Source organism: Quercus suber, unplaced genomic scaffold (genome assembly GCF_002906115.3).
Source record: "Quercus suber isolate HL8 unplaced genomic scaffold, Cork oak 2.0 scaffold_155, whole genome shotgun sequence".
In the NCBI taxonomy this organism is placed as follows: domain Eukaryota; kingdom Viridiplantae; phylum Streptophyta; class Magnoliopsida; order Fagales; family Fagaceae; genus Quercus; species Quercus suber.
Window position 1 is genome coordinate 263,572 of NW_027069616.1, and position 13,406 is coordinate 276,977.

The 13,406-nt window shown below is 32.8% G+C and overlaps 1 protein-coding gene across 1 annotated transcript; it reads left to right on the forward strand.

Annotated features, from left to right (window-relative positions):
* Nucleotides 1–925: 925 nt before the first annotated feature.
* Nucleotides 926–4,502, forward strand: LOC112000382 (laccase-14). Its single transcript, XM_024032500.2, has 6 exons — nt 926–1,138; nt 1,331–1,482; nt 1,593–1,837; nt 2,013–2,141; nt 2,901–3,848; nt 4,191–4,502. Exons 1-6 carry the CDS (start codon nt 1,052–1,054, stop codon nt 4,319–4,321), a joined length of 1,692 nt encoding a protein of 563 aa, XP_023888268.1. The 5' UTR covers nt 926–1,051; the 3' UTR covers nt 4,322–4,502.
* The last annotated feature ends 8,904 nt before the right edge of the window (nt 4,503–13,406 follow it).

The window sequence follows — 13,406 nt, forward strand, 5'->3', positions numbered from 1 at the left end:
CTTACCAATTACAACTCGCCACGTGATAAGTTGTGACATAAAATTGTGCCAAAATTTGTGTCCCTAGCATAATTCAATTATATCATACTTCAACTCAAGGATAAGAGTAAAAAGGTCATCCGCCCAAGCAGTTGATTATTATATTCTATGCATGTGGGTGGATTTTCTTAGGAACTCACCAACCCATTCGACTTTCGACAGGCCAAACTTCAACCTAGAGATAGACATTTACACTTTGGCTGGTTGCAGATAATGGAAAATAACAGTATGTTTAGAAATTGGAAGAAAGAAGAAATATTATTTTTCTTTCCTTTGATTGGCAAAGGGAAATAAAAATGTTACCCTAAATTATAAAGTACAACTTCTATTTTTGTTTTTGAAATTTGATACTTTGCATTTGTTCAATTAAGTATTTTAACTTTTAAGTTTATTCAACTTAAACTTTCCAGTAATTTTCATCAAAAAACCCTATTAGAGGGTTCTTAGTTCTTAATAGAGCTTTTTTAAAGGAGAATAACAGAAGCTGGAATTGAATAAATTGTCCAATTTGTCTAGTAGTTATAGAGAACATATTGTTTCTCAAATTTATTTTTTATGATAAAATGTGTTCTCGTATTTTTTAAAGTTTTGGATCATTTATGTCTGTGAACACTTCATTAATTCAATTGAAATTTTTTTACTCACAACGGTAAAAAATTTGGTAACTTATATTGAAAATGAAAATTGCAAGGATTTTACTATGGAAGATGGTGAAAGATTAATTTAATTTTATGAAGCATTTAATTTTAAGGATTCATTATAAAATATACTAATTTTTTGTGTATGTGTATAGATACATGTGTTTGTGTTTGTATATAAAAGTTTGTATAGACTAATATATTAACAGCACCAATGAGCCCCCCAAAACAAAATTTTTTGGCTCCGCCCTAGTTAGCCTCATGTCTCTATATAAAAGGTACCTAGCTAAGGGATTCACTAAAAAACTACAAGACTGAAAAGAAAAATAAAAAGGTTTCCATCACCCACTCCCACCGCTCTCAAAAAAAAAAAAATGTGGTTGAACCTTAAATTTTTGAGTTGGCTAGTCTTAATTGTCGGTGCCATTCATTGCCAAGCTTGTGTTCATCATACTTTTGTGGTAAGTAACTAATACGATAAAGTTTCCGTATTCATTTCATGAAATGCAATTGTTTGATTTTCTACATCATGAATAGATCAGATATATGTACGTACACACACTGCATGCATATACGTAGTTGTATACCTATTAATATGTACACACGCTTTGTTATGAGTTATAGCATCTATGTGTGTAAACTTTGGATTGTAGATAAAAGAAACTCCATACACGAGACTGTGCAGCACAAAGAACATCTTGACAGTAAATGGCCAGTTTCCAGGACCAGCACTACATGTTCACAAAGGAGATACTATCTTTGTTGATGTCCATAACCAGGGCAATTTTAACATAACTCTTCATTGGTATCATTCTGATCCGTGCACTTTTGTTTTGACAGAGGAAATCAAAATATATAAGGAACTGCTAATTAACTATGCATTGTATGTGATAATATTAGTTTACCATTTTATAGGCATGGAGTAAAACAACCAAGATATCCATGGTCAGATGGTCCGGAATACATTACACAATGCCCCATACAACCTGGTGGAAGGTTTAGGCAAAAGATTATATTTTCCACAGAAGAAGGGACCTTATGGTGGCATGCTCATAGTGAATGGTGGCGAGCAACGGTTCATGGTGCTATAATCATTCATCCCAAGAAGGGAACCAAATATCCTTTCCCTCTTCCTCATGAAGAGGTTCCAATCATATTTGGTATTATAAAATTGGCCTTCTCAATAATTGGGACCTTTTTTTTTTTTTTTTTTTTTTTTTTTTGTCTTTCAAATTTGAAGAGTCAAGCTGTATGTGCAACTTAAAAGTAAAGAAAATGTTACACAATTTGACCAGAAAATATTTATGAAATGACTGGAAATCTCTGATTATGCAGGAGAGTGGTGGAAGCAACAAATATTGGCAGTTTATAATAGAGCTATTTTTACTGGAGCAGACCCTAATGTTTCTGATGCTTACACTATCAATGGACAACCTGGTGTTCTTTATCCGTGCTCAAAACCAGGTCAAAGATTCCTAAAGTTTTACATGTATAGAATGTTTATAAAATTTATTTTCTACTAAATGCTTCTAAGATTGACATTACTAATTAGAATGAAAAGGGAGGAAGATTGAAGAGTACCGGTAAGAAGATAAACACACTACTAATTCCATAGAAAACAGTGTCCCAACCTAGTTGATTTAAATGTAAGTAACTTTTTTTATGAAAAATAATTAACCTTTTGCAAGGATTAAGGCTCATTGATTTATGACCCATATATTTTAAATTGATAAATAATAACATTTGATACTTAGATATTTGAGGAAATTACTTGCAATTGGTAAATGTCATAGTTCAAACAATAGTACCAAGACTCGGTGAACTTTAACCCAATAAGATGCAAGTGGCGGTAATACTTAAAGATGGTTAGAATAATTAAGTCATCCTCTTAGCCCTAAGAAAGGGGGGAAAAATCACCCTTCTTAGAAAGGCAATAATCAATTGTCAAGTTACTAAGTTTTTATCAAATGATACTCCCTTTTTTTTATCAATTTTTTTAGGACTATACTATTTATCAAATTTTTTGTTACAAAAGGTTAATTGTGAATGGTGAACACTTATTTTCACATATACCTTAAAATCAATCCATATATCATGATCACAATCACCCTTTCTAAGTAGCAAAATAGATTTTGGTACAAAAGTTGTGTCGATAAACTCTCTTCTTCTATTTTCTCTTTTTGGCTAAAGTGCTAGTCTACTAATGCGATTCACTACTTGCAGACACATTCAAGCTAAAGGTTGATCATGGCAAGACTTATCTCCTCCGCCTTATCAATGCTGCCGTGATGGATATTCTCTTTTTCGCCATTGCCAAACACAATGTCACTGTTGTGGGAACTGATGGTAGTTACACCAAGCCATTGGAATCAAGTTATGTCACAATATCTCCTGGCCAAACTATCGATGTTTTGCTGAAAGCGAACCAGAAATCTGACCACTATTACATGGCTGCTAGAGCATACTCTGCTGCACCTGGTGTTGCTTATGATAACACAACCACCACTGCTATTCTCGAATACAATGGAAACTATACCCCATCTTCACCTCCTTCCCTACCTAATAATCTTCCTTACTTTAATAATACCAATGCCTCAGTTAGTTTCACAAGTAGCCTCAGAAGCTTAGCCGATAAAAATCATCCAATCAATGTCCCAATAAACATAACCAAACATTTATTTTTTGTAATCTCAGTCAACACGTTCCCATGTCCTAACAATTCATGTGCAGGGCCTAATGGGACCCGACTAGCCACTAGTATCAATAACATAAGTTTTGTGAACCCAAACATCGATATATTACAAGCTTATTATGGTCATATCAATGGGGTATTTGGGACTAATTTTCCAAATTTCCCACCTTTTTTATTTAATTTCACTGCTCAGGGCTTGCCATTGTACCTAGACACACCTAGACATGGGACGAAGGTTAAGATACTGAAGTATAACACGACTGTGGAACTTGTTTTTCAAGGCACGACTTTGGTGGGTGGGAATGATCATCCAATGCATCTTCATGGACACAGTTTCTATGTAGTTGGAATGGGTCTTGGAAACTTTGACAAGGATAAAGACCCATTGAGATATAATCTTGTTGACCCTCCTTTTATGAACACCATTGCTGTTCCCCTATATGGCTGGACTGCCATTCGATTCAGGGCCAACAATCCTGGTTTGTCAAACTACTAAAACTATTTTCTTCTTTGTTTGTTTGTTTGGATTTTTTTTTTTTTTTTTTTTTAACAACTCGCATTTAAGGTTCAATTTGTGTCTAGTGCATTGGAACTCTAAATGTGAACGTGTTCAAAGTTGAACACATGTCAATTTTGAATTTCATTAAATATTCAGGATATTAAGGTTTAACTTCTGTCTAGTATATTAGTGTATTAGAAACAATACATATCTGATCACTTGTCAGTCTTGTATTCTGTCCAATGCTCAGGATACAACCTTTGCCCCTCACACTTAATACTACAATGATGATGATGTTGTTGTTTATGTTTTGTGATGATAGGAGTTTGGTTTTTGCACTGCCATTTTGATCGGCATATGACATGGGGCATGGACATGGCATTCGTAGTGAAAAATGGGAAAGGTCGAAAAGCACATATTTTACCACCACCGCCAGACATGCCACCCTGTTGAAGTTAGCTGCAAGCTCCAAATAACATGTTGGTTCATTCCTCATGAGTAGTTACATCAAATGATAGGGGAGACATAAGCAATTATGAATTGGGCCAATCCATTCATATATTTGTTTGTTTGTTTGTTTTCAGCGTGCTCTTAATTTATTTGATAGAAATAAATCAAATATTATTATTGGCTAGATATTTGTATGATTCATCAAGATTGGATTATCTCTCTCTCTCTCTCTCTTTATATATATATATATATATAATTTTTTTTTGAGAGAGAGTTTCAACTTATGGCATCCGCTCCTGATAAGCGTTTTTTATCATCAGACCAAGATACCAATAAGGTTTTGGTATAGGCGGAGATTGAACCTTAGATCTCTTATACAACCTTCAGAAACTTTACCAGTTGAGCTAATTGGAACTCACATATATATAATTTTTTAAAAGTTGCCACTTATTTTATTTAAGAGGTTTTGAAAATGCAAACCCATATTCTTTTGATATAGATGAAACATGTTCCTTCAAATTTCAACGCTGCAATTCAAGCCAATTTAACTTTTCTTTAATGAAATTTGCAATTTTTTTCTCAAATATATATATATATATATATTTATATTTTGTTGGGTATGTTTTAAAAATTAAACCCATTAATTCTTTTAGTTGGGAAAAGCCCAAACAATCTACAACTAGAATCTTCCTTAGCTTGCGTGGGTATTATTGGCAGCAAAAAAAATCGCCCAATTATCTCTTCTTTCCTTAGCATACCTTAGCAATAGGTATGCTGCATCTTTCCTTCTTCTTAAGAAAATGCACTTTGACTTGTGGCACCGATTGAAAAACAATTTCCTCCAATTTCTTCTTTCACCACTGTAAGCTCATTTATCCCAAGTGCGTGTTCTGGTTTACACATATAATTGATTCCCAAAAGAAAAAAGACAAACGACATTGATATTTTTCTTCTTTGTTTCTATATCAAAAACTTTCTCTTGGGCATTTGTGATGAGTTCGAAACTCTGTTTGTGAGTACACATTAACAAATTGTCGATGTATCTTGGAGAGCAACTGCCTAAGCTATTTGCACTAACGGATTCATTCTAGTGAGGGTGAAATTGCTTCTTAAGGATAGCGGAAATAGTTCCGTGCCTCAGTGATAAGTTTTAATTACTTAATCCTTAATTTTATACGCTTTTGCACTTGTCTATTTTATTTATAAATTAATCTGAGCATATCTTGTTTTACTAATATATTATTGATATTTCTTTATAATTTTGTTAATTAATTTGAGCAATCTTCCACACTATATATATATATATATATATATGAGGAGAAGGGAAAAAAACATACATGTGAAGCAAAAATGGAGATTTTTTTTTTGATAAATAAATAAACACACAAGAGAGATAGAAAGAAGTTAACTTCTAAGTAAGCAACTCATGTGACGTTAATTTTGACACTTAAAAGGAAAAATCTAAAGAAAAACAGAAGGCCAAGCTTTCACATGGTAGGTGGAGAAAACAAAGAAGATTAAAAAATAAAAGAGAGGAGGAGAACATCAATCAAATCGAACGAGGAGAGGATAAAGGATTTGAGTGGGTTTGGATTTGAAGGGATTTTAGTTTAATTAACTTTTACGTACTTTCTATTTTACCCACAATATATATATATATATATTTTAATTATAGAAGTTAATAGCTAGAGGAATGATATATTTATCCATTTATTTAAATATTATTATTTTCTTTCATTTCCACCCCATAACTAATTAAAGGAAAATGTTAAAATTATTACAAATTTTATTACATAATTAATGTTTACAAATTGATGTAACAATAATATAGTTGATGTCACTTCACCAATGCAACAAATGAATCCCAGAATTATTTTTTAGTGATTGACTTATTGGTCACACGTCAATTTGTAAAGGTTAAATATATAATAAAATGTATGATACTAATTAATTCCTATCATCACTCTTAATTAAATAGAGGGAGAGATATCTAGTATCTACTTCCTTCTCATCATCCATTACAATTTTTAAAATGTCAAAATAAAGGAGGGATATCTTCTCTTCTCTCCAACCATTTCCTCTTCTCTCCTCTCCTCATACTTCCCTGTTATATCCTCTCTTCTCCTTCCAAACTTATAAACAAAATTATTGAAATGAAGGAATGTAGAAGAGTGGGTTAGCCAATGAATTGGTAACAAAATAGCCGTATATATTAGTCCTATAGATAAAGTTACAATCTGTAAAAAATTGGACTCTCTTAATGGGATAGTTACATAATGGTTGAAGGGGATTGAGCTTAATTAATTGATTACTTGAAATCTCAATACAACTATGACTTTTATAGTTTGACCTTTTGAGAAGATTTATAGTTTGATCTTAAGCCTACATCACAAACAAATAATATGAACCACTACGAAATTAAAAATGTTATAAAAAAAAAAGGGACTCAATTACAAACAAAGAGAAGAATACCAAAGATTTATATAATTTGATTCTAAGCTTCTTTTTTTGGGTGTAATTATGATGAAATTTGGGGGTCTACAAAGTGTGTGAGAGAGAGAGAGAGAGAGAGAGAGAGAGAACCCTAGTTTGGCAAAAGAAAGCTACGAGAGAGAGTGTGTGTATTTGATTCTAAGCTAAGCCTACATCTACAGGTGGTGATGAAAATAAAATTTCAATAAAAAAAATTAGAGTGATTACAATATTAATACAAAATCAATCTCTCTCTTCTTTCTTTTCTTTTCTTTTTTTTTTTTTTCTATTTTTTTTTCTATATCAATATATATACTTCTACGGCTTTCTCTCTCTCTCTCTCAAAAAAAAAAAAAAAAAAAAAAAAAAAACACAAACAAAAACCAAAACAAAACAAAAAACAAAAAACACTCCCACTCATAGTTAGCATATATACCATAAGAAATATAGGGCTTATTTGGTAATGTTGTTCTAGTAACATTATTTAAGTGTTGTAAAAATATGTGGGGGTAAAAAAATGTTATAGAAATACGGGTTATGTTGTTTAATAAACAACACAACACATATTTCCATGGTCGAATGGTTCTGAATATATCATATAGTTCCCAATACAAAAAGGTGATAGTTTTAGCCAAAAGAATATATTTTCTACAAAAGAAGGAACCTCACGGTGGCATGACTGAATGGTGTCAAGCAACCGTTCATGGTCTATAATTATATATTCTAAGAACGGAAGTAGTTATCCATTCCCCTTCCACACATAGAGATTCCATCAAATTTGGTATCAAAGTCTTCTCAATTATTGATATTTGATCTTGTTTTTTTTCCTTTTAAGTTTGATAACTATAAAGAAGTAGTTATCCATTTCCCCTTCCACACATAGAGATTCCATCAAATTTGGTATCAAAGTCCTCTCAATTATTAATATTTGATCTTGTTCTTTTTCCCTTTCAAGTTTGACAACTATAAGGAAGTAGTTATCCATTCTCCTTCCGCACACAGAGATTCCATCAAATTTTGTATCAAAGTCTTCTCAATTATTGATATTTGATCTTGTTTTTTGTCCCTTTCAAGTTTGACAACTACAAGGAAGCAGTTGTCCATTTCTCCTTCCACACATAGAGATTCCATCAAATTTGGTATCAAAGTCTTCTCAATTATTGATATTTGATCTTGTTCTTTGTCTCTTTCAAGTTTGACAACTATAAGGAAGTAGTTATCCATTTCCCCTTCCACACACAGAAATTTTAACCTACTTGAGTCAAAGATTTTTGTTTTGTGCCAAAAAAAAAAAAAAAATCAAACAAAATGGACATTAGAAACTATAGATATGGCCTTACAGAAGCAATAAATATGATAAATATTCAACAGTTTACTATAAAATTTTAATTTCAATAATATAGGCATTATACTTATATTTTGAAAGAAAAAGAATGCTACAATTCTAAACTTATATAATAATTTAATTTAAATGTTATTTTTTACTATTAAAAAATTAAATGAAAACAGTCATAAGATGTATTATTTAAAAGATCCTTTTGAGCCACATTAGCATAACATTTTAGTCCATTTGGCCTACTTCGGTCCACTTTGGTCCAATTCAGTACATTTTGGTTTGCTTTAGTCCATTTGGGCTAACTAGGCCTTATATTGATTCTTTTTTGTAAGTTGCCTTTCCAGTTTTGAGCTCAAAATTTCTTCTTCTTTTTTTCCTTAATTTTTTAGTTAAAAAGTTACAAAAGTATGAAATTTGATTTTGAAAGCTCAATTAGTGTAGAAACACTAATATTTGTTTAGACCCCAAATTTTAAATTATGGCTTAATTGCTTTTACTCTAACTTTTCTAAGTGCAGAACAAGAGTAAATGAAGCGCAATAAACTGAAACACTACTTTAATGCATAAGCAAGTACAATAAGTGATAAATGTAAAGTTTAAAGAGTAGAGAAAAGAGATGCAAACACAAGATAATACTAAGAAGTGTTATCGAAGAGGAAACCGAAGTACTAGGTGAAAAACCTCTTTGCGGCCCTCCAAACTGAAATCAATCTATTAGTGAATAAGTTAGAGTACACGAATATCAAAAAGACCTTCCAAGCCTAATCTACCCAATTTACTTGAGCCCTCCAAGCTCTAGCTACCAACAGACTTCTTGTCTTCATTAGTTAGGGTTTAGGGTTTATTGCATCCGCCACTCAATGGCTTCTTCCAATGCTTCCTATGGGCACCAAAACTTCTCTCAACACTCAGAATGGGTGAGGTAAGTGCTTGAGCTAAGAACCTCTCAAGGATGTGTAGATGGATAGGTAGGAGTAAAATGAAACTTTAGAAAAATGATGTAGAGGATTGTGGGTAAACAATTTCTAACTTTTAAGCGTTTGGCTAGGGTTTTCTCTCTCAAAAGTTTTTTGTGAATACTCCTTATTCTTCTTTTACATTTCGTGAGTAATGAGGATTTATATAGTGTTGGTAAAGAAATGTGAAAAGACAACCAAAATAATTAGCCAGAGAATTTCGCCAGTCATTCACAACTTGGCCTAAGTCGCGAATGATTTGCGAAATCCAGCCAGTCAAAGGCTCTTCAAATTCCAGCATGTGCTTCTCACGTAGCCTGTTTCACGGTTTGGCACTTGTGAGCCAGTTACGAGCTAGTCATGAAATCCTCATTTTCATAGAATCTTCACCAAACTCTCATACACAACCCTTACATTAAATCCCACAAATATGTAAGGTAAATGATTGAATAAAATTACAATAAAATTTGATACGGAATTAAAGTCAACATAAAACATAGTTGTAAATCACAACTTTATAGATTCTATTTGGGTCAAACTCTTTAGTTTTTTGGTTAAAAAATACAAACAAATAGGCATTAGAAATTAGAGATATGGTGATATATATCCAAACGATTACCTTAAAATTCAAGTTTCAATAATATAGACACTATACTTATATTTAGAAATAATAATAAAAAATGCTACAATTCTAAACTTATATAATAATTTAAACTTAATGTTACATTTTTTCCCATGTTCTTGGATATGTTCAAATTAATCAACTGATTATGGTATATTTAACCAAAAAAAAAAAAGTCATTTTAATAACATCTTCTCCATTTAGGTAAAAAAATATTATAATTATTATGTAATTTAAATAAAAGATTTAAATTACATTAATTATATATGTAAGGACTAGAAAAATGGCCCAAACCCACTTAGAACAGTGGAACCCATTGTTTTAAGCCCAATACAATAGATTTGTAAGAGAATGGGTTCTCCAAGTCAACTACAATGCTAAGTTATTACAGGCTTGAGGATAACAAGACTAACGCAATTAACATGAACGAAAGAGGCACAAATTCAATGTAAATTTTTCCTTAGGCAGGTCAGAGGAGGGATTGTTCATTAAAAGTCAATGCTGATCCTTTTACAGTAAATTTCAGTTTTTTTCCTCTCTCTCTCTCTCTCTCTCTCTCTCTCTCTCTCTCTCTCTCTCTCTCTCTCTCTCTCTCTCTCTCTCTCTCTCTCTCTTTGGTGCGGGTGTGTGTTCCAAACACTTTTATTCTTATTTATTTTCTAGCGTTGGAAATTATGAGAAAAATAGTCGTTGGGCAATTATGAGAAAAATAGTCGTTAGGCAATAATTGATAATATAGTTGTTGGGCTTTTAAGGTTATTAGTAATCAATAACTATAGACTATTATCTTCATAAGTACCCTATATAATACTCATCATAACATATTTTTTCTAAAGGTCTTTTTACTACTCTATGTTTTAGATATACACAATTCTACTATCTTTCTCTCATACAATTTTTCTACAAGAATATTTGTTCTAAGGAAAGGCAACAGAGGGTTGTTCTTAAACTTTTTGTGAGTAGAAGTTTGTATATCACAAAGGTCGACGCTATAGTCTAACCCTGGGGGGTTGTTTGGCTAAGAGAACCAATCGCACCAAGTTTTACTTTGGGTGGCACGAATCAACTTTTAAGGAAAATGCTTTTGCAGCGTGATTCTATAGCACTGTGAGATTGTTCCTAAATTTACTTAAATTTATTTTATTATTGCTTATTGACATTCTTGCTAATTATTTGAGATATTATTAATGTATTAAAACTTGTTTATTCACTAAAATATTTCCAACATCTCTGTGTAGAATGTTCATCCATTTTTCTAGATTCATTTCCTTATATAGCCTTTCTCATTGCATCTCAGCCCTTCATCTGTACGTCTTAGGAGGATAATTCGGATGTTTGTCCCATCAAAACCCTTCTGGAGGTAGTAGAGAGAGTTGTGAGCTGTTGAGTCACTATTCGGGTGTCTTTTCCTAATAAATACGGCCATTTCAGTTGGTGCAAAGCATTAAATGTGAAGGTGGTAGCCACCTTCCCAAATATTTTCCACTTCTGTTGCTTGCACAACTCTGGTGTCTTCCACAATGCTTTACTTTCTGGTGCAGGGAGCTATATAAGGTACTCCCAAGGTGCATTTGCTCCTCGGGCTCCTTGGACGATAGGTCAGTTAGCTTCCTTTCCTTGAACCTCTTATTCTAAGTTTTAGCCTGGTTCTACGTGGCCTTGACGTCTTCCCTCCTCAGTCTTAGCCCAAGTGTCAGACTTGGGTTGACACATGTTTGGGCCTTTAATCATTCTCAATTGGGGCTTATGGGCCTTAGAGTGTCCTTGATTCATTTGCTCCCACAATATATATATATATATATATCATTACGTATTATTGTTGAATGCAAAATACATTATATATTCCATTACATAAAACTTATAAAAATAGAAAATCCTTTTAAATAACATGTTCACTATTTACCCTACAAATTTTATATTATATTCTTATAAAATAATTTATTATAGTGAAGGGTTGACTGTTCTTACATGAAAAGAGTCCAAACTGATCAGATGATTCCAATAAGGGTTGAATGCTAAGAGCCTCGTAGTTCAACTAATTGACACTTCCGAGTGTTTCCAACGGAGATATTTAAGGTTCAAATTTTCCTACTTCCAACTATTAAATTATCAAAAAATAAAAAATACTGAGTATCAGAATTCATCCAAATAGCCCACAAAATCACAGCCCTTTAAAATTTTAAACCTAGGCCCATTAACTATGTGACCTGCAAACTGCAACGTAGTACAGTGCAAGAATGCACTGAGCGTATAATTTGACCGTTTTGGGACCTTCGCAATTGGGATTTTCAAAAGATGAATCTATTCAATGTCCATACAAGATTTGTCCTTTCAAATTCTCGTATTAAGAAGGCACCTTTTAAGGAAAAATTATTCTGTACACTTGGTGTAATAGGGTAATATGCCTCATTGCCTCGCTTACAAATAAGAGTTGAGGCTCATGTGCGGAATCTACAGGTGAGACTTTAGATGAGAGGAAGGCGTAATATACCAATGCACTAAATAATTTCACCTTGCAGAGATAATGGGACAAGATATGCTTACAGGCTGCACAAGCAGAATTCTACCAAGCCAACGGTGCTACATCAATTAACTAGGACAGTTATTATTATTATTATTATCATTGGTGTTAACCTAGACAGAAATTCAACTATAACTAAGCTGGAGATTCTTGTCATTTTCCTCTAGTTAAAACTTCAAAGAACGTTTTTGTAGCAAGTATAAAAGCTGTCTAGAAACAAGAAAATATTCATCAAAAAGCAAAAACAGAAAGAAATGAAAGCCTGCAAGTTAACATCCTAAGATAACTTTGTTCTTCTGTCAGGAAAATTCTCTTAATAGGCCAAGAAAGATCAACTTCAAGTAGGAAGCTTAAGCTTCTCACGGTTCTTCCAGCTGAACGCAAATCATATAAGTTAGTAAGAAAGCAACCTACTGAAGCCAGTTTTTCCAAGTTTGTTTCTATGTAAGTGTTACTGACTTATTTCCCAGCAGGGAAGAAAAGAGATAGTAGTAAGTGTTACAAACTTATTTAACAGCAGCGGAATGGAAAGTACCTCTTGATATAGTAGTAGAAAATGTCTGCATAAAGAGCAGTCTGAATCAAGCCCGAAACCCAAGCTGTGTTTAGCATTTGACAAGAGCTCATTAAGAAAATATTACTATCAAATGAGCTGGTGAATCTCCATAAAGAAGCGTAAACCCAATTGAGGAGATATAAAGCTCGGTAAACTCTGCAAGATTATGGGACAGAAATATCACCAAACAAAACCATATGCATGGCAATCAAACATAAAGCAAGCCATATTTACTACTTTCAAATCCAAGATGATTCAGTTAATATGTGACATAAAAGTTCGGCCAAAAGTCATATAGCTTCTATGACTTTATTTTGCCACGCTATGGAAGTTAGCAAAATAGAGTTCTATAAGGCTCTTTCACCCGAATAAAATAAGTTATGACTTATGGTTATGACCACAAATAGCATGCTTGGGGATGCATGCAACTTTGACTCCATCAGAACATGTTTTTATTTATTTATTTATTTATGGGAAACATATGACATTTCATTCATCTGAAATTGAATTACAACAGAGTGAATAAACTACAATAGCAGATACATGCCACGTCTAAGATGACATGCTCCACAAAGCTTGGGCTAACACCCTTCCAAACCTGAGAAATGCCTGAAATCCTTGCTGC

Bases quoted from the DNA above. Each gene is read 5' to 3' on its own strand.
- LOC112000382 (XM_024032500.2), top strand. From the start codon at position 1,052: ATGTGGTTGAACCTTAAATTTTTGAGTTGGCTAGTCTTAATTGTCGGT. The intron at 1,483-1,592 runs GTATCATTCTGA...ACCATTTTATAG, and splicing joins TTTAACATAACTCTTCATTG to GCATGGAGTAAAACAACCAA. The intron at 3,849-4,190 runs GTTTGTCAAACT...TTGTGATGATAG, and splicing joins ATTCAGGGCCAACAATCCTG to GAGTTTGGTTTTTGCACTGC.